The sequence below is a fragment of the Mastacembelus armatus genome, chromosome 5 (genome assembly GCF_900324485.2).
Source record: "Mastacembelus armatus chromosome 5, fMasArm1.2, whole genome shotgun sequence".
NCBI classification, from domain to species: Eukaryota; Metazoa; Chordata; class Actinopteri; order Synbranchiformes; family Mastacembelidae; genus Mastacembelus; species Mastacembelus armatus.
In genome coordinates this window covers 17,241,637-17,266,574 of record NC_046637.1, presented here as the reverse complement: position 1 = coordinate 17,266,574, position 24,938 = coordinate 17,241,637, and the positions used below count along the sequence as shown (strand labels likewise).

The window sequence follows — 24,938 nt, the reverse complement described above, 5'->3', positions numbered from 1 at the left end:
ATCCTCACTACATACCAGCACTGATACTGGTGTTATTACATCACGCTGGTAGTGTAATTATATGTCCACACCAAGCAACCTATCAACCTGGTAATTTTATAGCTTGACAATATAATTACCACTAATTATTTCCTCTTGCCACGTAGTACTAACAGATAACAGCATACAATAAACTACGGCTCTTTGCCACATCCAAGGTAAATGTACTGTATATGAAGCTCATCACAAGCAGAACGTTTACATAGCTGTGGACAGTGAGATGTGGTGCATCATACCACACATACGAGGCCCCAGGGTTCATTTGTCCGCAATGACACCACTGTAAATATGATGGCTCTAACACAATGACAGTTCAGAACCAAAGTGCCATGAATCCATTTCTTTAGAACGCAATATGAAGTCCAATAAAATCTTACTGTTTTACTCTAAACTCGCACAGCTATTATAATGCTGTTATTTCTCTGCATGTGACAGTAAATTTCCTCACCAAGTCACACTTTATGATGCCTTAATTGAGGTCCAGCTCAGGAGCCTGAATGACAGGATTTCCTCATAAGCAGGCATGGACAGTAGTGGTTCCAAAATACAGTTTCTCCCTTTTTAACCAGGGAGAAATAAGCACTTTAAACAGTATTTCCAGTGTATTTATAATATAGTTAGTAAACAGCATCAACCCGACCTAGGTTATTTAAATATGGTAACATACAGATTATACACATAAATCCTTCTTTTCCTGATTATATGCTGGTGGTTATTTGGCTTCATGCTGAGGCTTACCCGTTTAATTCATTGCTACCTAACGTGATAAAGGTGCACAGCGCGCAGCCGGGGGAAGAGGCGGGGGAGCATAAAGGGTTAACGTTCAGGCGCGTAAATACTGTCCATTGCTGTGAAAGGCTTGTTCGCCAAAAGAAACACGATTAACAAACGATCGGTTCCCAACAAAGACACCCCGAGTGCAGCCGAACAGCGTGAAACATGCCAAAACAAAGACGGGTGCAGGGACATGCGTGCGTAACAGTAGTACAAGGACGGGAGGGAAAATATAACATGATGATAACATGGGATTTGGCGGAGATCATTACAGCTTATGCGCGGCGGAGAAAGTGATGGGGGGTATGGGGAGGGGGAGCGGGGGGACGATACGTATTCCGTTTAATCACAGTGAAACAAACCTGAGATCACCTATAGCTCAAAGTAATGTCAGGGCAGCTCACTGGATGTTAATAATTTCATTCTTTGCCCCGCCGAAGCCTGAGACAGCCAGCAAGGCTATTGTCAGCCATAGCTGCTGCCTGGCAGGAAGGCTGCGCGGGGCTGAGCTCATCAGACTCGGTCGTGATTTTCAGCCGTGCCCCGTAAAAAGCACTCGCTCAAAACCAGGAGAGCAGCCACAATGTGACAGTGTTGACGGAGAATAAGGGACTAATAGCTGCCCGGACGCGGTTGGGAAGAGAGGGGGAACGAGAGAAGCGGCGAGTGAGCCGAGGCTTCTCCCGCTGCCGTCCCTCAGTACACTTACCGCGAGTTTGGGGCTATGCGGGGATGTCAGATAGCCACCAAGTGCAATTAACAGACAGTGCCCGCACCGAAATCACTCTATAAAGCACCCTATCTTTTCATAAGAGCAAGCTGTTTTGTGTTATTCGCGAAAAAATGTCACAACCCTGCTCAGCTATATTTAACTCCGCCTTCTTCTTCTTCTCCAAGCGGCCTCTCTTCAGATGTAGACGGGCGACTCGGAGCCACAAAGCTGTCAAACGCAGCGAGACCTCGCCATTTTTGTTTGTTTTCCACAAATGCAAAACCGTCACAAAAAGCACCGCGGCGAAGAATCGGGCCTTACCTGCCGTGGAACCAGTCCTTGCAAGCATCGCACTCGATCATAAACTGGGTCACGTCGTAAGGTAATCTGCAGATGCAATATACTGGTACAGTCGCCATGTTCAATTCACAACTACGTCGGGATAGACTGGGGGGGCTGCAGGAGGAACAACGTCCTGCAAACAATATGATCCAATATGATCTTCCCCAGAAAAAAAGCCAGGGGCAGTCCCGCCGGACACATGAACCTAAGCGCACATCTCCATCACAGAACCGCCGCGTTTTGCGTTCATACGGGGCGGTGAAGACGACGGAGCCTCGTCGTAGCAGGCTTTTCTGAAATGCATTATTATTATTATTACTATGTGCGTGCCCCCTGGTGACTGTGCGGCACCGAGGCGGTCATGTTAGGAGCCAGAAGAAAAATGTTGCCTCGATGTCGTCGCGAAATAAATAAATAAATACATGCGAAAGTTACGTCAGGGAGCAGGTTTAACTCGACAGAGCTCAAATCAAATGAATGAATGTCCGGATCCATAGACATTGTCGCTATCAGGATGTGGTTGTGTGTGTGTGTGTGTGTGTATGTTTTTCCCACAGAACATAAGGATGCAGCAGCCTCCATCCAACACAGACTGAGTAACAGCTTTGTTATCAGCCTCAACTGAGCAATCAAAATGGAAAGATCGCCTTTTTAGTCACCATATGCAATTCTTAGTTATTACATCATTCCTTAATAGCAGTGATAAATAGCACATAAACAACTTCAGTATTTTAATACGCATGTAATACATTACATGTATTCAAAATGTTGTGTCATTTTTTTAAACAAAAATATTTTTGGTTAGTAATGTTTGGACAATATGTAAGTTTATAAGTTTATTTTGGTTATTATTAGAATACATGAGTTTCTTACAGGGTGATTATGAGGCAGATTTTATACTGAATATTAAATATGTAACAAAATGTGCAGACAAAAAGATAAATACATTTAAAGAATAAATAATAAAAAGGATTAAGTATTCTCCACAAATGCTTTGAAACAACATTTGGACCATGATAGACATATACAGAATAAAGAAGTGTTATATGAATAAATAAAATGCAATTTAATGTTTTAAATTCATAGTCTTTAGAAAACATGCGTTTGGTATAGACAAAGTGTTAAATAGATTTGTCAATAAAAAAATAACAGATTGGTTTTAAAATTTACATTAGTCAATGTTTTTTTATGAAATGCATTTGTTTATATTAGTGATCAGTACTGCTGCAGGTCATTATTAATATTGTAATGTGATTTAGAGTCTTGATTATTATGACATGAAACACTATAGAAACATAAGCTACAATAACTATTAACACAAATACATATTTTTTTCCTTTAATAACATAATTTAAAGCTTAAGCCAATGTTTTTCCAGAGCTTTCAACCATCATGGAGGTGGAGCTGTTATTAAGCAAACTGACAGCCGATCAAATTCCATCTGCTGAAGAAGACAGTGTAACATGGTTGAAAGCTCTGTACAAACACTGTGTTATCAAGAATTTTTCTTTCTTAAAAATGTAAATCAGATGCAGTAAGTTCTTTGTAAAGCATGTTGAGTCTTTTTTTTAAAATCAGAATCATTTGAAAATGTATTTTGTTTTTGTTGTTTGAAGAGAGCAAAACCTTAATAGGCTGTTAATATTTAGCAGATTTTCACACTCTGCTGCCTTTAAAATGAAAATAAGGTTTTAAATATGAAGGTCAGTCAGTGAATAGAAAACAGGTGAAACATTAAGGTCAGCATGCCAGATAAATTAATAAAACAACCAGCTTGTACTAAAAGAATATAGTTTTATTAAGCATTGTAGCTAAGTTGCCTTCAAATACAGCACACCACAATCCATCAACAATCAATCACACCTGACAGCAGTTCATTCTTTTACAATCCATGAGTTAGGAAGAAACTCGGATCTGCTTACATAGAAGGTAACCTATTCAGCTTTTGCGTGGGGGTGGGGTGGGGGTGGGGGGAACACTGGAAGAATACACTTTCGTTGATCACTAATGAAAGATGAAAACCTTAAGGAGAATTAAGTAGAAATGTTAAATGAGGATTTTGGTGAATAAGTAGTGTGAGTGTAAAAACACTAAAGTAAATCCCAAAACTGGAAACTGACTGACAGCTAAAGTCTTCATTAGAAGGTTGAGCACGTTACTTTTAGCTACAAAAGGGGCTATTTTGATCAAAGCTTTTTATGTGAGTTTTTTTTTTTCTTCGGATATGTGACTAACGCAGAAAACAGCAACAGATAACAATATAGTACGAATACACAATTTCAAAGTGGCTAGATAATGTCCTTTTTTTAAATGAAATGCAACGGAGGTCAATATCACAAAAAATTCAATGTCAGAACAAATTGTTTACTAACAGTTAACATTGTTTATAGGCTGTCGCTGATATTAGCCATGTTGTTAATTTGCAAATGGGCACAGTACGTGTACTGATGGAAGAAAAAGGACAACATGCATATTAACTACACACCTGTTAAACTGCGAACCATGCAGGTTTTTGTTCAAGCAGTAAAATTACAGCTCTATGTAACCCAGCTCAAGAAACCAAGCTGAGTATCAGAATTTGATGTTCTGATCCTGATTTTAGCGCCGTTTCTTGAAATGTTACAGCTAAGTGACTGAACCTGCACAAAGCTCATCTAAACTAATGGACAGAGTTATTTAAATATGAACCAAACTCAAGGAGGTGACCGAAGGCGGACATGTTGCTTTATTCTTTCGTTGTTTTTTATGTTTCAACAAGCAGTTACCATGACATCAAACCAATAACCATACTATGGTGAGTCCATGGCACCACATATTGGAAGAGTGTCAGCCTATAAGAACTTAAAGTATTTCCAAATTAAAGCTTTCTAAAGCCTTAATATTCAAATCAAACAGAGAAGTATCATTCTGATAAAAACAGAAATCTTGGTGATGCGGGAGTGAACGACTCCTTAAACTAGCAGTATGTCATACAGATCATGTTTTTACTGAGAGGGATTCCAATTTCATCTCAGTTCTTTGTCTGAGAGGAAAAATGTACAGTGACTGTAGGCTTTCTAAATGTTCAGACATTCCTAACCCTGCTCCATCTTTCATCCTTCATCCTCTCTAGAAAAATAGGCTTATGCTTCTTTTTTTAAGACGGCGGCCTCCAGACCCTCGTCTCTATGGCAGCTGCTGTCTACATTTAGTGCATTTAAGTGAGGATTAGTATTGCACATCTTGGAGTCACTGCTAAAGGCACTATCAGGTTGGATGAGAGCCCTGCATTCCTCTTCATCTCCGTTTGGCTGGTCTTGCTCTTTGTCCTCCACGCCATTCTCTGTGGCTGAGCTGTCGGGTGCAGGACAGCATTTCTTCTCCTCTGGCTGGGGCTTCTTTTTCTCCTTCAATGCATCCTGTCCAGGTGTCTGAGCAGGCTTATGAGTGGGCTTGCTCTGCTACAAAAGGACAAACAGAAAGGATTTTAAAGTGATGCCATGGACTGCGACTGTGAGGATCATGTGGAGAGAATGTGCTGAAAGTCCAGCTAACAAACCAAGACTGGAGAGTCATTCACAAGTTAATTAGTAGTGAAATAAAGCATCTTTAAACAGCACAAAGAACTGCTGAGAGGCTGTTCAGTTTCCACTCCTCCAATGCTAAAAGCTAACTCAATGGTTGTGTACTGTGCTGTTGCACTATAATTAAACAAAAAAGAGCAACAGCTGTATTTTGATCTCTGTGAAGCACATATAGAGTCTATGGTGAAGCCTCACAACTGATGGGATATCCCACATTCCTAAAAAACCACAGACTGTTGTCTTTACAGTTATTGAGGAATTTTGAGGAGTTTTTCCTCTCCACTGTCGCCAAGTGCTTGCTCATAAGGGAATTGTTGGGTTTTTAGTTTTAGTTTTTGTAAAGTGCCTTGAGATGATTTGTATTGTGATTTGGCGCTATACAAATAAAATTGAATTGAATTGAATTATATTTCAGCTACAGCAGCATTGCCCATACGTTCTTTGACTACCGATAGACACGTTACATTAAAATGAAATGTGGGAATTGTTCCCTTAAACTCTTCTGGGGGATATTCCTGGACCAACTCCCTCACCCCCAAACTGTTCCTCCAAGAAAATTACAAAATCTATTGGGCAGACTGTCATTACATTGCTAACCACTTCTGTGCTTTGCAAGAGATTACTTCATTCTATTTTGGACACTTTCCATGAGCTTTTTACTGTGGACAGCATCTATGGCCCACTACAGCAGCACTCCACAGTGACTGGGATATTGCAAATGACATGTCCTGAATTGTACATTATTATTCAGATGGGATTGTTACAGAAAGGGCCTCAATGCTCAAGTGATATTTGGCACCTGATGCACAAGAGGGAGTAGTTGTACTACTGAATAACAGCTAGCTCAGTGGGAAAATATGTTTGAGGTCACTAATAGGCCACATCAGTGATGGATTTTTACTTCTATTTTACAACTCCTTAATTAACAACCACTGAGGGTCAGTAAATTCCCTTGTACATGTTTGTATTTATTGGACAAATTTTTCTGCCTACGTTACAGTGCCAGACTGCACAAGCTCAGAAGACAAAGATGTTAAGTTAGGAATGCTGTATGTAAAGCATTTTGCTGGATATTTATATTTTATTCATGCTGCCAAACACTGAAAATGAAAGGATGACCATTGCAGCTAGCTGTACCAGATTTTCTTTTTTCCCCCCTCCTTTTAAATTTACTTTTTAGATGGCTCATGACATAAGCTCATTCTCCTTAACATTTTAAAAATCGGCTCATTCTGTGTTTCCTGGTTTAGTAACACTGTGTATATTTACCTTTGCTGCTGTAGTCTTGACATTAATGTGACACTGAATTTAGACTTCAGAAGCAATATGGAGATATTACTAGGAGCAACCTTACAAGACTAAGACTGACTTTTGTAACTTTTTCAGACCTTATTAGACCACATGTTAAAGTGCAAATTTATTTTTTTTTAATCAGAAAGAATACCTCCAGTGACAAGCTGCCACAGAAGGTGTTATTAATGTCAACTAGCAACATATCTGATGTCAGTTTCATACTTTGAATTTACTATATTTAGTCTCTCACTTGGCCCCTTTGCCCTCTCAGAATGAAATTCATTATATTAACATAACATGACATTTAAGAAGTGAACTACATGACAGTTTTCTTAGTCACCATTTTCTGTGAGTCTCAGAATAAAACTCTGTTGCTCATCTCAACACTGTAACAGCTTTGCTTGCTGGAATTTATCCTCCTGTTTATGCTGGCTATTAAAATAAACCTACACAGTGCAACCCACCCCCTCCTCCCTCTCTCCCATCACCTTCATATACACTTCAGAACACACTGCTGTACAGAACATGGCCTCTAGATTTTTGTTTGTTGGAAAAAAAAAGGATTTTCTTAATGACCAGTATAAACCAGATGAATTATTACACAAAGCAAAATCCGATTCAGTGTGCACAGGAGCACCCGTTTGAAGACCAAGCCATGAAACATGGATTTTGATGTGTATTTTTCAGTCTCTCTAGAGTTTAAATGTGCAATAGACACTGAAGTAGTTTTATTCACCCAAAAGAGAGCTGGAATGGGCTCCAGCAGATCCCTGTGACCCTGGTTAAGGAATAAAGCGGGTAATGGATAATGGATGGATGGATAGTTTTAATCACTTAAAAGCGGAGGAAAACTTACACTCCCAGCCTTTGTGTAATTAACCACAACTCCAAGTACTAATAAATGTGGCAGTGAGCAATCACTAACTTACCTGGTATGCTCCCTGACTCCTAAAGGCTCGAGTATGGTATCTGCCTCCTCGACCAAACGTCCTTATGACAGGTGTGGATATAACTCCTCTTGGACGACTACAGAACAGAGGAAAAAGTCCACATAGTTTACAAATAAAATTTTAGAGGCAACTGATAGCCAAGTACACAAGGCATACAGTTGTCTTTTTGCTCTTACCCTCTATTTGGTCCGCCAACAGACACCACCTGGACAGGGAAGCCCCCTCTTCCTCTGCTGCGTCGGTTTCCAGCCCACTGACCCACCACAGTACCAGCGATCTCCAGCTTCCCTCCCTGTGATGAGATTCCTTGAAGTCCTCAGAACGACAAAAAGCAAATGGTGTTAATTAATTAATTAATTTTTTTAATCATTATTTTTTAATGTGTGCACATGTATCTATATGCATATATAGTACACCATTCTCTGGTTTACCTCGATGTTTGCGCTATTATACAACAAAAATACAAAATCCTTCAATGATTTACGAAGGGTGTGTTTAAGGACATTGTCTTGAACTTCGAAATGTAAAACCACTTGAATGGCTTAAGTATGGAAACAAATGTTCATGGTCTGTTGCCATTTGTGGTTGTACTGACCAGGCATCCCCCTGCCTCTCCCATGAGGAGGCATCACTGGAGGCAGGGGGTAGAAGGAACTGGTGGGGTGATAGAAAGGCATCCCGTGAGGAGGTGGAGGTGGCGGTAGGGGGAACACAGGAGGGTGAGGTGGACGAGTGAAGTTGAGACCTTCCAAGATACTCTGACGCATCTTCTCCACCTTGGCAACCAATTCGGACTGAAGACAAAGAATCAAAACCACAGTGAAATGAACAGCGGGCTAAAAAGTGCTAGAGGTAACATTTATTACTAACAACTACAACCCAAAAGCTACATTTTATTTCAGACAAAGAGGGAACAGCATGTTTTACTCACACACAGATTAGTCTTACTAAATATTTTGCTTTGCCATGGTATTTTTTCATGAACACCACTTCTGTTTATTTGCCTTAATGCATCACATTTTCAGTATAGTAAGTAAGGTTGTTAGCCTCAGCATCTTCAGCTAGAATGTTTCTATTCAATATCAGACTACTGTCTGTAAAAAGTGTCTCCCTTATTTCACAGTGTTACTGTGCTACATTAGACCAGCTGCTGTGCTTCTACTGTAAGTGTAATTTGAGGCAAATGAAGGGGAAATATCTGTATTTTTTTGTCACTACTAATAGATAATAGATAATAACCAAATACCACCTTGTATGCCTGTATCTTCTTGGTAGTGCAGGTGTAAATGCACAGAGAATGCATTGCAAACAGATGGGTATCATCCACACTGCACACTAGATCACTGTGACACAAAACTAATGAACACTTTAATTACTGCTAAATATAAACTTCCTACAGGCAAACAAAATTGTAAGCATTTTACCTAATAAGCGACTTCTCAGTTCCTTGTGTTCCTCTCAGTTAATGAACTAGTGTGTGTCAATGTCAATCTAAGTCAATGACAAATGCATGTCGCATGGTTTGTGAGAATAAAATAAAAAATATATATAAATTAAATCAGGCTAAATAGGCGTTTAAAAGTCAAGCGTTAAATAGCCTTTTGTACAATCTAAAACTGCAATATCTAGCCAATTAAAAACTGATTTTGAACTTTGGTATGCAAAGCACACATCAGATGAACTGACAGTACCTTAAACCATTTGACAGTTTTTTGAAATGAAAAATCTGACAGCTGTGTGTACTTTACAGGATCTGGACACACGCTGGAGTGATAGTCTAAAAGTGTAAGATTTATCTAGACTACAAACACACAAAGAAGAGGGTGTGGGATGGAGGCAGAAGGAGACCATGATCTACCTGACCATCACAGAGGTCAATGAGCTGCGCCTTCTCCCTGTTTGCCATGATGAGTTTACTCTGAAGGAGCTTTCCGTCAAAGTACACCCATGGACAGCAGTGCTCCCAGGGTATAGGCTGCCCACACGCGTCGTTGGCAAACAGAGCCATGTCCACTCCGCTCATGAACAGAGCAGCCAGCTGGACTCCCCGAGCGTCCAGGTTGTCAATCTGTGAAAAAGAAACATGGTTCAGATGGAAAGACTGGTAAAAGGATGTGCCTCTAACAGCTCTCCTGAGCATTCAGATTAATGAAGTGCAAAGCAGGGCACAGAGCAAGCGTAAGCAGCCCATTCACTCCTGGCTGCCAAAATACAGCTGTGGACAACTTAATCCAGCCAACACAAAAAGCCAGCAGACACAACCTATGGGTTCTGACAAGGAAAAGGGCAGACAGGCTGAAAGAGCTAGACACAGACAGACCACAAGGACCAAGGCACACAGCTAGTGTGGATGGTTTAAACTACAAAGACCAATTGGGATGTTTTGAACGTGTGAGACATGATCGTTGATAAACCATCCACACATGATATGAGAACGCCTCAAAGCTCTACAATTTCATCTTTTACTGCAAAGCTACAACTTCAGGAACATGCTTGGATAAACAAAAAGTCTGTCAAAGCATGTTGTGTTGTCTGCAAGATATGACGAGTGTCCAGAGAACAAAAAAAAAAACAAAACAACATGAAATCTAACAGGAAGGGTTAGCCAATTGTCATCACTGTGAATTTCAGAGAGGGTACAAAGCACTTTTGTGACTGACAGCTGGTCATTCATGGTTGGTGTGTGTTTCTCGGACACTCCTCATACGATAAACACTACAAAATCACCTTCAGGTCCTGCAGCTGGTCAGGTTCATAAAGTTTAGGAGAAAGTGCTTGGGCTAGGAAAGCGTCAAGTTCGTTACGACGCAAAATTCTTACTCCTGGCCAATGTAACATAAACCTGAAGCAAAACACAGAAAGTTAACAGTGTTATAAATACCTGGAACCGATTAGCACTGACTTAATAATCCCCACAGCCTTTCACTTTACTGCACACTAGGCTCTTCTCGCATAAACAGTGAAATCTATGTACTGTCTACATAATGTTTCAGAAGTCTCACTAACCGCAAGACACAGCAGAGCACCAAGAGAGGTGTTGGGACATTGGCAGGGTTCAACATAGCGGGAGTGTCTGAGCGCATGCAGGCCAGGAAAGCCCTCATCCTGCGGTTCTTGTCCTCCACAGCCTTCCCCAACCACAGCTTCTTCAAGTTGGGGCAGGTCCACTCCCTGAAGGGCAGAGCCTCGACCAGCTCTGGTGTGTGGGGAGACTTGCCTTTGTAGGCGGCCCACTCTTTGACCATGACATGTGCATCTGGGAGAGAAAAAGATAAATAATGTATTAAAATGTATCTGTGACTAAAAACAATTCTGTACCATAGTAGGACTAGGAGAGTTAATGAGTATTTATTACTTTGACGCCAATCCAGTGTGCAAAAACATTATGCTAAAATAAATCAATCTTATAACATTTAGCTACTTACTCTTTACATGGTAAGCTAATAATAGCACACCCCCAAAGAAACATTATATGAAAATTGTTACAACATGGTTCCAGCAGACTGCACAAAGTCAGTTATTCTGGTGAACAGTTGTCTGTTAAATGAGAACAGTTTAATCAATAAACATCTATCTATAAGGTGCACATGCTGTTTATCTCTTCCTGAATACAGTCTCCTGGTAACAGAATTTTTGGCCAGTTAGGACTAATTTCCAGCTCCGAAACACTTATACATAAAGACAGCCCTAGAAACATTGGTGGACGTGACACAGTGACATCAAGGAGCTTTCTAAGCACAGGACTCACATTCAGGCAGACAGTTCTTCCTCATGGCGAGTCTCTCAGCCTTCTTCCTGGCCTCTGCCAGGCTGAAGAGTACTCCGTAAACATATTGACGGATAGGCCGAAACAGCTGCACTGCTGAGGGTAGGTCATTGTTTGCTTCATCTTCAATGGTGACAGATAGTTTGATCTCACCCTGCAGAGAGACAATGTTACCTAAATAATGCACAATGACACAAACCCCTCACTTCAGATCCTACCCATAAATATGCCTATCGATATGTGAATTCTTCCTTAGTATATACATTTTGTTACATCTCCATCTGTACTCAAAACAATCATAAAGAAAAAACAGTACAACTAAACTACAAGCAGCTTCAACCGCAACATAACCAGAAGCAGTCTAGATGACCTGACCTTTGTGAGAATGTGGTAGATGTAGGGGTACATAAGGCCCCCCTTGTGTCTATACTCAGCCACCCGCAGAACCTCGGGGGCCACAGCAGGGAGTGGTGGGGTAGTGATATCCATGTGGTTCCTGGTGGGCATGGAGAGAAGTGAGGGGATCCGGGCATTTATGCTGTGAAGACCTGTAGCCTGCAGTGACCCTGGGATCGTGGCAGAGGCCACAGATGTATCAGCCTGAGGACACATGAGACAGTCAATTCAGAAACCTGGTAAGCTTTCTCATTCAGGTCCAATGTGTGGTAATCCTGTTGGTCAGCTCACTTTTGTTTGGGCTCCCAGGTCTCCCTCTGGTGTGCTTTCAGAATGAGAAGTATGTCCATCCTTCTCCCATCCTCTTTTATGGTCATTAACATGACTTAAAAAATGCACACATATAAAACACAAAAGCAGAGAGACAAATATTTGATCATTTGCCTGGCAGTGTACTACAACTGAAAATAATGCTAGAATATATAAACAGGAAAATAAAAATGATAATTTGCTTGAAACATATAATAGCTATTTGACAGTCTTTGAGAGCATGCTATATTCTGTTTCTTGAAGCTGTACTAGACAGGTTTTCAGGGAAAATTAAAAACTAACAGTGTCCTTTGGGGAGCCTACAGTTCTTCAAAATAAGATTAACTCTACAAAATTTATGTAAACAGATGGAAAACAGGTAATGAATATTTTCATGATAGATTAAACTACCAGCTACTTTCCTGTATGGTAATTTAGTGGACAAAAAATGTAAAAATGTATTAAAATGTTTGTTTTGCCTGAAAACTCAAGACACTCAATTTGCACATAAGACAAAAACAGGCAAAAGCCCTTCATTGAGCTTGGAAAATTTACTTGAAAAACATACAATTCAGTCAGTTGGTTAATTAAGAGTCAACTAATAATTTGGATTCCAAGCAGATATTTAGATCTGAGAAGCACAGTTTAAGGTCTACAGTAACATCTTGAGGTTACTAAGCCCCATGCATGGCCGTATTGTTACTGCCACTGTCCACTGGCTTATTTCATTAATCTCCTAAATATTAAAGCCAGTTACAGCTACCTGATGCTCCTTTCTATGTTCATCCCACTTTGAGTCACAATGTGGATGCTGCGCAGGTCTAAAGGTGTTCTAACACAGTTCTGAAAGGGACATCTTGTTGTAGATGAGAAACACATTTCATGATAAAGGCACATGAGTCTCTGCAAAAACAGAGGTTGTCTGAAATTGTTGTGGATTGAATTTAACCAAATAAAAAGGTGAACTCTTAATGACATTCCTCTGTGCCAACCAACCAACCAACTAAAACCAAGGTCCTCTGGGTATCTGAACATAGGAGCCACATACTGAGCAGTGAATAAAAATAAATTAATCACCGGTGCCTATATACAACCCTGCAGTTCAACTACTGTGTGCTACTGTTTACACTTGCAGCAAGAAACGCCCATTACTTTAGGAGTGTCCTCTTTAAATCTGCTAAAAGACAAGAAACAAGAAACTATTTCCTGATAAACTTTAAGTGTACACATACTTGACTTATCAGGAACAATATATTATCACTGTTAAGAAAGGTAATTACAAAAAGAGTGAAACTGACAGCACGGTAAAGGTCTGGCCTGTGGAATAAACCACAGCTGAAATGTCTGACATAATATGACAGGGTTCATGGTATACACCAGCTACTTAACAGAAACAGAAAAGGCCTGGTGTGTATGGAACAGTGTACATGACAAACTGATGGGCTCTCAAAGTGTGAGAACAGAAACCAGCTTCTCCCTGAATGGAGACGGTAACAGAGAGAACTGGCTGTGTTGAACTCACTTGGCAGTTGAGCCTGAGCTCTCGTCATTTTCAGAGGAGGAGGATGTGGAGGAGGCATTGAAGAAAGCAGCCTCTGTGTGGTTGGGGCTGCCAGCCAGGCCCGGGTTGATGGGAGAGGACCTCTCATACAGCGGTGTGTGCTTCCCTTCATGAGGATTGTTGCTGAAGCTGTTCTGCTCTGGGAGGCCTTTCTCCCCTGAGTCCGGAGCCAGGCTGTGCTCCGTCAGAGGCTCTGGGTATGAGTGCTGGACCTGAAGGCCAAGAGGAAAACATCACCACATTATTCTCAGGAAGCTGAGCCATGTGCAGTCCTTCAATGCTGTTCAGTGTATTTGACAGTCTTACCTCAGGTTTTTCAGGCAGCGGCACCTGTGGAATGTCGAGCATTATTGCAGATGGTACTGCTGCAGGCATCGCCGTGTGTTTTGGTCTGACTGTGAAACAGACACAATGACCTTCAGCATATAGTTTCACAAACGGCTGGACATGGTGTGCAGAGCTGCAGTGAACAGAGGGGTCATGTCAATATTTGTTTTTGGAGTTTGTGTGTTTTCCAACATCGAGGTTAGTTTAAAGCAGTTATGGGTGATATAATATAAAAAGGAAGAATGATAATGTGAAACATATCTCTAGTTGTGATTAACCTACAGAGAATTATCACCTGGCTATTTGCAAGCTTCAGTTCATTGTTCAGCTGTCTGGTCCATTTTCTGTTTCTACTGTTGTATTACTGAAAAAAAAAAAAAACCTGAAAACCTCACTAAGCTGCAAACAGCACACAGAGAAAGTTAGAGACTAGCCAATAAAAACAGTGGAGCATTTAGCAGCTATAAGGAGCCAGAGATCAAAAACAGAGCTAAAAGAGGGAATATTGGACTTATATTCATAAGGTGGACTCCAAATAATGGTAATGATGTTCCATATCTGTTGGATGCTTACATAAGAAAATGTTTTCTAGCAAGAAAGTGCTGCATTCCACTGCCCCAAAGGGGCCAAAATATAAAAGAGAACAGTCTGCAGGCCTAAAGGAAAAGGTGAATACTTTGTAAGCTTTTTCCAATAAATTTAATATACAGTTTGACTAATACTGAAATTTTGAGGTGAATGCCAAATTTGATATTTGGAATAATGCTGCTAACTGTTTTAACAAAGATAAACTGGAACCGCAATTTTGATATGTATTTCCCAGGTTTGTTTAACAACATTCATACTGAGGGCAGCCTTTGACACTTTAAAAAGCCCAACCTGTCAGTCCTCACAGGTGGACAAACTGGTAAACTACCTCAAACTTAGTGTGACATTCTGTACTCACATTTGTTACCTATTAGTCAACCTATACTAATATATCTACAGCAAGCTTGTATATCAGCCTTGAAAAATTATAGATCTCATTCTAAAAAAACATATTTAAATGGATTATTTGCTGTCAAAATTTACTGCAGGGATTCAATATTTAAATCACCAAAAGGGAAGTGGGTGGACTCATGACCTCTATGATATATACATAAATATAGATTATTTATTTATCTTATTCATGCATGTTACTTAAATATTTATTGTTATTAACATTATATAATTTTCTAAAGAAACTTCTGATAAAAAAGAAGTCTGAACAGAGTTTACTGCTGATGGGATAAAAGGGTCTATGGCCTGGACACTCACCAGGGACTATACAGCCCTGAAAGTCCTGCAACATCATCAGTTATTTAATTTATAGTTCAATGTACCCACAACAGAGTGCTGCTGATATATTTCCAGTGGTATTCAGAAACTCACATAATGGTGTTGGGAAATGGGGGGGTTTGCTGGCCTGTGAGTAGTACTCTACCGCCCTTTTGAAGCGGATGACTTTGTCAGTGCATGACTGAAAGAAGAACAATGAAAAAGTTAGAAAGTGCATAAGCAAAAAGCAGGTTAATTATTTGTCTACATAAGAAAAACATGCAAAAGCTTACTTTCCTTTCTATAATTTAATGATGGTTACACAACTGTCTTTCAAACTATGCTTCCCAAGTCAAAATGACAAATTATGCACAAATATATAACCTTTTCTCTTCAGGATAGCCATTTTACCCTTCCTAATCCAGTGCACACTCTGCTGGTTTTCTTTAGGATGCTATTTTTTCGAGGAAACAAAGAATTTTTTTATTTTTTGTTTTAATTGGAAAAAGGAAATTGAGACTCTGGTATAAGGCATGATTATACTACAAACACTATGATTAGGTCATGTTATCAGTTTTTCCACATTCCAGAGCAACACATACAGTGGGTACGGAAAGTATTCAGACCCCTTTAAATTTTTCACTCTTTGTGTCATTGCAGCCATTTGCCAAAATCATAAAAGTTCATTTTATTTCTCATTAATGTACACTCAGCACCCCATCTTGACAGAAAAAAACAGAAATGTAGAAATTTTTGCAAATTTATTAAAAAAGAAAAACTGAAATATCACATGGTCATAAGTATTCAGACCCTGTGCTCAGTATTGAGTAGAAGCACCCTTTTGAGCTAGTACAGCCATGAGTCTTCTTGGGAATTTTGTCTACACAGGATCTATGGAGCTTAGTCAGAGTGACCATCAGGTTCTTGGTCACCTTTTTTACTAAGGCTCTTCTCACATAATTGCTCAATTTGGCAAGGCAACCAGCTCTTGTAAGAGTCCTGGTTGTGCCAAACTTATTTCATTTCAGTATTATGGAAACTACTGTGTTCCTTGGAACCTTCAGTCCAGCAAAAATTTGTCTGTAGCCTCCCCAGCTCTGTGCTTATCAACAATCCTGTCTCTGAGCTCAGCAAGCAGTTCCTTTGACCTCACGGCTTGGTTTTTGGTCCGATATGCATTGCCAGCTGTGTGTCCTTCTATAGAGAGGTGTGTGCCTCTCCAAATTATGTAAAATCAATTTAATTAACTACAGATAGACTCTAATCTCAGCAAAGATCAAGTCTGGGAGAAAAATCTCAGCAAAAATCAAGAGAAATGGGAGGCGCCTGAGCTAATTTTCACATTGTTGCAAAGGGTTTGAATACTTATGCAAATGTAATATTTTTCCTTTTCAATAAATTCACAAAAAATACAAAAATTCTGTTTTTAACTTTATGTGGTAGTGAACATATATTAATGAGAAATTTAAACAATTGTAGTATCAGGTTGCAACATAACAAAATTGAAAAAAAGGGGATCTGAATACTTTCTGAATGCATTGTCTTCACTGTTATGTATTCACATTTTTAATCTAATATTTATGCTTAATTCTGGTCAGTGCTCTGTACTGCCTAAAGTTTGCCATATTAAAGGCCGTGTTTAATGTGATGGTACCTAAACACATCTAGCCACAGCTTGTTCAGACAGTTTGACAAACACAAACCTGTCTTTAATTATTCCATGGAAGGGCTGTAAGTTTGCAGTCAAATTAATGTGCAACATATACATCATATCCAGCAGACAACAATAACTGGCAGGTTTTTCATTAAAAACCATGTTGATGCATCAGTCCAGCCCTGCTTTTCCTACCTGCGAATGCTTGAACACGTCCTTAGCAATGGCCTCCAGGTCACTAATGTCTGGGATGTTGCGGACATAGTCAGCTGCCGCCTTGATTACGACATCACAAGGTGGGAGCACAAGCTGGTGGGCACGCACCTGAGGAACGACAACACATTCCAGTTACATCAGATCAGCCAGTAGGTTGTCTGGTCAAATCGGAACTCAAATGATGATTTTATTTTAATAAACCTTCTGTTTTAAATATGGATCAGAAACTAATAAGACAATTTTATCTGCCAATCTACATTATACATTCCCCAGCCTCTGAACGGGTTTTGATATTTCAGTCTAAATACTGCAATACCTATGAGCCTGAGTTAATGTTGCCCTGGAGAAGGAGGCAGTCAGAAATCCATTAATCCACCTCAATCAATCCAGAACCCAGAGGTTCAGGAATTAAGCTGCAGTTTGAAAAACACCTTTCTTCTTTAACAATGTGAAAACATAGTGACAGTGATAAAAGTGAAGAAAATCATGAATTACAGAAAAATCACAATCTTTTAGAAGTGAGACATCAAGAAGGAAGAAAAAAAGAGGCCTTGATTTCATAATACTTAGAAATGATTGCTTTGGAGAACAGTTAGCAATGTATGGCAATGTGTCAAAAAAAACTATACAGAATAGAACTTCTAAAATCAATTTCTTTAACATGAATAACAGAGAACTATGTGGTATACATATAAAGTATATATAGTTTCAGTCCTATTGTTACACATCAGACATTTTAGCTTTTCTTATTTCCAGTAGTGCCACAACTACATTTTCCACCCTTTGGTTGCTTTGGTTTTAAACCAGTGTCATTAACAAGTTAGTAAGTATGAAAACCGGGTCAATTTAGTAGTTCTAATTCTCTGATCTAAAAAAACAAATGGGTAGCACTGAGAGGTGCAAGGGAAAGACTGAAAAGCCAGCAATATAAACCAGTTAACACACAAGTTGTCAGTGTGTTCTGTTGAGTGTCATTCACATGTGAACCAGATGGCAGTTTAATCACAGCTAGTCATTTAAAGGCTAACAGCTGAACTATTTACAAACTGTGTCCTAAAACTATCTTGCGCTGCTGTTACCCAAATGTTTGACTGACTCGCTGATCCAATAGCCTATTTTTGTAAGCGGTATTGGCCATTACAATTTAGCCAAATCTCTATGTCCAGCTTGGTGACAGCTGGTGGTTAAGCTCATTGCACTCTCCTCATATGCATCTTTGATAATTTAGCAGCACAACAATTCAGCCTCCCTTTTTAGAAAGATCCTTGAACACTGTGTCCAACAAGCAGTTTTTGGCCTTTAAGTATCAAGCAGTGAACTGAAGCACAGCGACAAACCAAGTCAAGTGGCTTTTATTGTCATTCAACTATGTACAGTGAATACAGTGCATGACACTACACAATATCACTCATATAGTATCTAATATTTAGTCATTAGACTAAGAGCCCTAAGCTACATTTAAGAATGCACAAACAGTGCCAACGCTACATTAGACATCAAGACAAAGGTACAGTGTGGCAAAGACAGTGCAGCACCGACCAGTAACGTGTTGTAGTGAATAAGGTGCAAAACGAGCTAGTGCAACATATTTATAAAAGATGTGATGAAATGTAAACATGACACGCTGCTTTACAGCCATAATGCAGATAAATAATTTATAGATAATGTACAGCATTTATGAGCAATTAGCAGATAAAGAATGGGCAAGATGCTGACCATGCTGTTGTCTAAGATCCACTGGTACAGATCCGCTGGTATTCAGTGGCAGTAGGACAGCTTCATAGATGAAATGTACAAAAAAGGAAAATATATTTAAAAAAAAAAAAAAAAGGGAGAGAACTGAAAATTGAGTGGTGTCCAGATTTGGTGTGTGTCTCATTCCAGATCTTGGATATTGAGAAATCTGTTGGCTTGTGCAAAGAAACTTACAGTCAAGTTGTGCGGGCCGAAGTGCTTCTGTACCCTTTTCCAGGTGGCAGAAGGGTAAAAGGTGTGTGTGAGGGGTGTGTGTGTTGCCATCCATTATGCTTGTGGTTTTGCGGATACAGCACATGGTGTATGGAGAGAAAAGGGACCCTGATCTTCTCTGCTGTCCTCACAAGGCGCTGTAGGGTCTTGTGATCCATGACCCTGCATTTCCTGCACCAGCCAGTGATGCAGTTGCGCAGGACACTCTCTATGGTCCTTAAGTAGAAGGTGGTGAGGATGGGTGATGGAAGATGGGCTTTTCTCAGCCTTCACAGGAACTAGAGATGCTGCTGGGCTTTCTTGGCTATGGTGTTGGTACTGATGGACCAACTAAGATCCTCCACCAGGTAAACAACAAGGAATTTAGTGGAGCCACTGATTTTGGGCAGTGGGCAGAGGATAGTCTGTGCTCTCCTGGAGTTAACATTCATCTGTTTGGTCTTGTTCACATTAGGGATGGGCATTTCAAGCTAAAAAGCTATTCCCTGAAACTATGCATTTTTAGTCTATGCAAACTTAACTAACCTAACTTTTCTGTATTTGTGTTTTTCTCCATGGTCTTATCGCCTGTTTGGAAAAGGTGGAGCTCAGTGAAAATCCCCATGCGAAATCTTGCACTAATACAATTAACTGATCCCAGCAACGAGCGCTGTGTGTATATCCAACCTCTGATAAGTGGTTCCTTTGTGCCATGCAGCTCCATTGTTGCCCAACAAACTAGTAAAAACACACCAGTGACCACACTGTTGCACTAAGAGGAATATGTTCCTTCGTTAATGACGCTAAATTTGTGATCTGCTAGATGCTTTTTCTTGTTTGACTGTCATCTTATATCATAAACATGTCCCTCGAACCATTCTGAATCCATTACCATAACGATTAAGCATGTTGTACACGATGCACAACAATTTTGCTTTAGTCCGAATCATGTTGTTAATGTGCAAGACTAGTAGAAGTGCATTAAAACTTGATCAACCCACCACTGTTCTGAAAACAACACCAATATATTTTCATGGATGCATGGGGTTAAAGGTCTCTACTACTGCTACAGAGATGCCAACAGCTGCCTTAAAACAACATTAGGGTGGTGGTCAGTGTAATGGAAATTATCAGGATAACTTTTGACAATACTCCTGTGTATAAGTTGTGTGACTGTAAACAAACAAGAATAAATAAATAAATAAAAAAGAACTGTTTACCTTCAAAGATGCTAATGGATGCTCTGGACCAAGTAAGCTCCAGTGAAAGGCAGCCAAGTCTTCATCAGGCAGTATGTGATTTCCTGTAAAACACACAAAACATAGCTGTGCTAGTCAGCCTTGTCAGAAATCTCAAGTTTATTTATGCTGTGTCTGGTCAAGTCATGCCCACCTAAAAGTGATGCGAAAATGACAAAACGGTTTGGGTTGAGATCAAGCTGCCGTGCCACTTCGTGCATCAGGTACTGGTTGGTGGTGAGGCTTTTGCCATTGCGGCTCAGTTTGAGGGCATGAGCACTGAAGTAGTATGGGATGTTGCACAGAGCATAGTCCGAGTCATAGGCCAACAGGCCATGGATACCATTATCCCTGCATAAGGCTATCACTTCCAGGTGGTGGTCCTCAATGCTCTGGAAAATCTAAGGAGTGGCAGAGACAAGAAAAACATGTCACATTGGAAAACCTCAAAATCCCAGGCTACAGAAACAGGATTACCAAAAACCCAGTTTTGATTGTGTAAGTGGGTAAGCCCTACACATCTGAATGGATAGACACATAACATGTTACATATTTAAAGTATAACCCTTAGTATGTATCAAAACAATTGCTCTTACAGGGCTCCAGAGCACAACTAATTTGGTGACAAATGTAACCAAAACATTGAATGCAACTAAATTTTGATACACTGGTACGGTTAACATTTCATAGGTCTGTGTGTGTATGATTATATTAGTTAGTTATTCCCCTCAGTGAAGATCAGAGCAAATGAAAAACTTGTGGTGAGCCTGAGAGAGGTGGGTCGTGGCCTCCAACTGACTCTGACTTTTATGTCCGGATACTTATGAGAGTTTGAAATCAAGAACTGGCTGCTGCTCAGCAACAGCAGCACTAACCCTGACCCAGGACCAGAGATGGTAATGGCATCAGATGAAGCCACAGACAGAGGCAGATAAAGAAAACCAGCAAAAATTGGATTCCTTTCATAAAAACTAGCTCACACAGCACATATGACTGAGGTTTGACGAAATTGGCAATGCCAATGTTGTAAAGTGATGGCTGACAACACGGCTATTGCTGTCAGCACATCAACGTTCTACACTGGGACATTAAAGAAAAGAAGCACATCTTATGTCATGATAAATGTGGAGCACCTCTTCATGTAGCACTTCAGTGCCAGGCAGCAAGAAACTGCAGTAGTGAGGATGAAGATTTGCATCACATACAATATGGCAAAAGAGCTGCCTTTCACTAAATTAAAATTCTTAAATAATCAGAATGAAAGAGACCTGAACATGAACCCTACTGTAAATTTACTTCATACTTCAAGAGAACTGACATAAAAGAAATAACACATTGTTCTGTATCATATATGTCTTGATGTAGAATTAAATGAGAGTCTGCTTCTGTCCTGATCAAAATAGTTGAAAACTAATTTTCTGTCATTTGACACCTCAGGTCACTGTAGTAACTGTGTGCATCTTCCTGAGTATCTGGATTCAACTCGTTATTCAGGCTGGCTGGGACTCTCAGTGACTCACTTATTTTTCCCTGCTAGGACGGACCAAGCACCTGGTTGAATTCATGACTGAGTGCTAGTCACATGCGTGTTTACTCTGAGCTGGTCACAAAATCAGAAGGGTTAAGTATAAATAGCAGGCCGGTGTCACTGCTGCTATTGCTGAGAAACACTATGGCTGTAGACGCAGCTTTTTCAGTGGGTGAAGTTGGCAGTGTTGACTGTGGGCAGCTGCAGGCTAACCACGGAGCCTGCTAATGTCCGCCGGTGGCAGACCTGAGAGGCTCCACTCAACAGGCACTGTCAGGCCGAGTTTTCACTCACCCCGACGTGGAACCTGAGCAGCGCCAGGCGAATGGAGTGGGCCATGCACACCGGAGGAAGGAACCAGACTTTGGGTGGCGGGGTGCCCTTGTTCTGGATGTGGCTGATGATCTGCTGGGCGGTCTGCCTGTCGTTCACCTGCCGTTTGACCCACTCGTGAAGGCGGCCTTTCTCCAGGGCGCCATTGAAGCACACTAGGAGCTCCATGTTGCCGTTGAAGCAGGCCTTGGAGAGGGCGGCCAAGTAGCCCAGCATGTGGTTCCACTGGCCCCCGCTCACCCAGTCGGTGTAAAAGCCTCCGTAGAGCCGGTGCAGACAATTCTCGGCGTCCACCAGCAGTCTCAGCGGACTCTGAGGGGGTCTCTGCCGACCACCTCCAACCATACACCCCCGGGCTAGCTTCTGAAGCTCCACCGGCACCACAGCGCTGGGACAATGCTTTTCAATATACTCCTGGAAACCCTGAACACCCATGTTGAGCTTCTGTCAGAGAGACGGAAACAGAAAAACTGGAGTGACTGTAAGAAATAGGAATACCGGAGGAAATTAAAACGGTGGAGGTTGGAGTGTGCCCCTGCAGCCGGCTGGTAGCTGTGGATACTGCAGGAGGAATAATTTCGAAAGAATCGAAATAAAGCTGCTATTTAGACATCGCCAATTTTGGTGAGTTGTGGTTTTTGGTTCATGGCTGTTAGCTGCCATGTGTCGGTTCACGGAGCCATGTCTGCGGTTGTGAGTCTGTCCGGCGTGAGAGGAGCGACGGAGGAACGCATGACGCAATGGCGCACACGAACGTACGAGGGCACAGAAAAGAAACAAGAGGATTCGCTGTTGCCTACGTCTGTGTTTGCCTAATTTTGCCTAAACCTTCGCAAAAAACACGCTGTAAACAAGCAAGGGATATGAACTTGTCAAAAAGTTATTTTGTGATGATAGAGGACTTGATCTAGCATTTAATAGAACTACACATTTACAAAGAAATCAATTGTTATGTTTTATGTCTAAGAATAAAACAACATTTCTGGAGACAGTGAAAAATAATTAAAAACATTGAAAGTCTTGAAATGTGATTCTGCTTTACAACATCTGGCTTGTTTTCTACCTCAGTTTTGCTTCAAAAGAGGAAAAAATATTGGAGATTTAATGGTTCGATTTCTATAGGCTTTACAGAACCCACCCAAAACCCCACTGGATTCTTCCAGGAAATTCATGGTAATTGTAAATGTGGTGATTAGACACAACACCAAAATATTTTATCATTCATATAAAAGAAAAAATATGAGATTAAAGAATTTATAAATTGCATGGCCACACATGTTAGCTCTATGCTTAAATGCCAGTGTGTGTTTGCATTTGTGAGTCAAACCAAACAACAACTTAAACTAAGAATAGCTGAACATAAGGGAGCAATTAGGAATGGAAATGCGTATTTATGCTATTGCTTCACATTCTACTCTTCTCAGCTCCTACTCTAAGGCCTGTAGGCCTATAAGGAATTGTGTCTAACCTACTGTAAAACAGATACTGAAAAGAGAAACAAATCTGATCTTCATTTTACAAACAGTTGAACATATAGCCTTAATAAGGTCTTAGATATATAAAGCAGTTTATATGTTGAGTGGTTTTATGTGATTTGCAACTGATGATTGGTCGCCACAGGAGGCTTTAAAAACATACGCCTGATGTTGATTGGGTGATGAGTGACCTGGGAAAACTGCTACTCAAAACATGCATGCAGATCTGTTTATGGACTTCTGTTGAATGATTGATGATTAAGATATTTCTTCAGTCAGGTTTCAAAGCAATAAGATTTTCTGAAAATTAAACAATGTTTACTTATAAGAACACAGAACACAGAATGGGAAACAAAAGGAAACAGCATTTAGCATTATGTCAATTTTTTGTCCATAACAAATAGTGGATGATGATGGTTATAGTTGACATAGTCAGGGTTTTTCTTATACGTGTGGTATTCCGGGGTTCCAACTCTTTAATATGTATGTTTGACAAACAGCACCGCCACGAGGGTTCTTAAAAGCTGGAGGAGAACTTCTCTTGACAACTTTTAATCTTTGGTTGGGGGTTTTGTTTCCTAATGTGCTGATGTCAAAGATGTCAAAGCATTCATAGTTTTAGCCTCAAAGTTCTAAAAAAAAACAACCAATGAGTATGTTTTAGCAAAAGAGTTTCAAGTATATGTAATGTTACCTAACAACAGACTTAATGTAAGTAATTCTGCATATTCCAACTGTGGATTGGCAGATTTTTACAGTGGTATGTCTATCAGTGCTTTACCTTCTTACCGCACTGTGAAGTATCTCTTCATAAAAGAAATAATCTGTTTTTCATTTTGAATCATTTGCAGACATTTCTGAAAACATGTTTCACTTTCTCATTATGACTTATTGAGCTTAAGTTGATGAGAAATATGCAATTTTATCAATTTCAAAGTCTGCAAACAGTGGTTTGAATGTATAAAATATAGTTAAATTACCAGTCAGTCATGAAGTAGATTCCAGATGTTGTGTGTAGATGGTCAGAATCCTCTACACCCGTTTATTTCTATTTAGAGTCACAGGGATCTGCTGGAGCCTATCCGAGCTCTCTTCGGGTGAAAGGTCACCAGTCCATCACAGGGCCACATAAAGACAGACTGGTCAGAATTGTCTACAGCCTAAAAAAACAGCAAAAGAAGCCACTTCTTTTCACTTAAAGAAGTGGCCTTAATCAGCA

The 24,938-nt window shown here is 40.3% G+C and overlaps 2 protein-coding genes across 4 annotated transcripts in view; both read right to left on the bottom strand.

Moving 5' to 3' along the window:
• Window positions 1-2,294, bottom strand: part of phf2 (PHD finger protein 2) — a 31,605-nt gene extending 29,311 nt beyond the window's left edge. For both annotated transcript variants that reach the window (XM_026307785.2, XM_026307786.2), the window contains exon 1: window positions 1,847-2,294. In XM_026307785.2, the coding sequence (XP_026163570.1) occupies window positions 1,847-1,944 (98 nt within the window). In that variant the 5' untranslated portion in view covers window positions 1,945-2,294. The remainder of the gene's footprint in view (window positions 1-1,846) is intronic.
• Window positions 2,295-3,641: 1,347 nt separating this feature from the next.
• LOC113130851 (constitutive coactivator of PPAR-gamma-like protein 1 homolog) lies at window positions 3,642-22,979 on the bottom strand. Of its 2 annotated transcripts, none has more exons than XM_026307787.2 (17): window positions 22,206-22,979; window positions 20,538-20,784; window positions 20,366-20,448; window positions 17,178-17,306; window positions 15,443-15,530; window positions 14,012-14,100; window positions 13,667-13,917; window positions 12,127-12,220; window positions 11,815-12,039; window positions 11,422-11,593; window positions 10,680-10,929; window positions 10,401-10,515; window positions 9,532-9,741; window positions 8,269-8,467; window positions 7,850-7,988; window positions 7,653-7,749; window positions 3,642-5,307 (listed from the first exon to the last, which is right to left on the bottom strand). In XM_026307787.2, the coding sequence occupies exons 1-17, from the start codon at window positions 22,677-22,679 to the stop codon at window positions 4,990-4,992; spliced, it is 3,180 nt and encodes a 1,059-aa protein (XP_026163572.1). In that variant the 5' UTR covers window positions 22,680-22,979; the 3' UTR covers window positions 3,642-4,989. The 2 variants fall into 2 exon arrangements, with proteins under 2 accessions (XP_026163572.1, XP_026163573.1); XM_026307788.2 differs by having other exon boundaries at window positions 7,850-7,979.
• Window positions 22,980-24,938: the final 1,959 nt, after the last annotated feature.

What these genes read in the sequence shown, in the direction of transcription:
- LOC113130851 (XM_026307787.2), bottom strand. Translation starts at nt 22,679, where the DNA reads ATGGGTGTTCAGGGTTTCCAGGAGTATATTGAAAAGCATTGTCCCAGC. An exon ending in ATCCATTAGCATCTTTGAAG is followed by an intron (nt 17,307 to 20,365) that starts GTAAACAGTTCT and finishes GTCGTTCCTCAG; the next exon opens with GTGCGTGCCCACCAGCTTGT. An exon ending in AGCTCAGGCTCAACTGCCAA is followed by an intron (nt 12,221 to 13,666) that starts GTGAGTTCAACA and finishes GCATTTTTTAAG; the next exon opens with TCATGTTAATGACCATAAAA.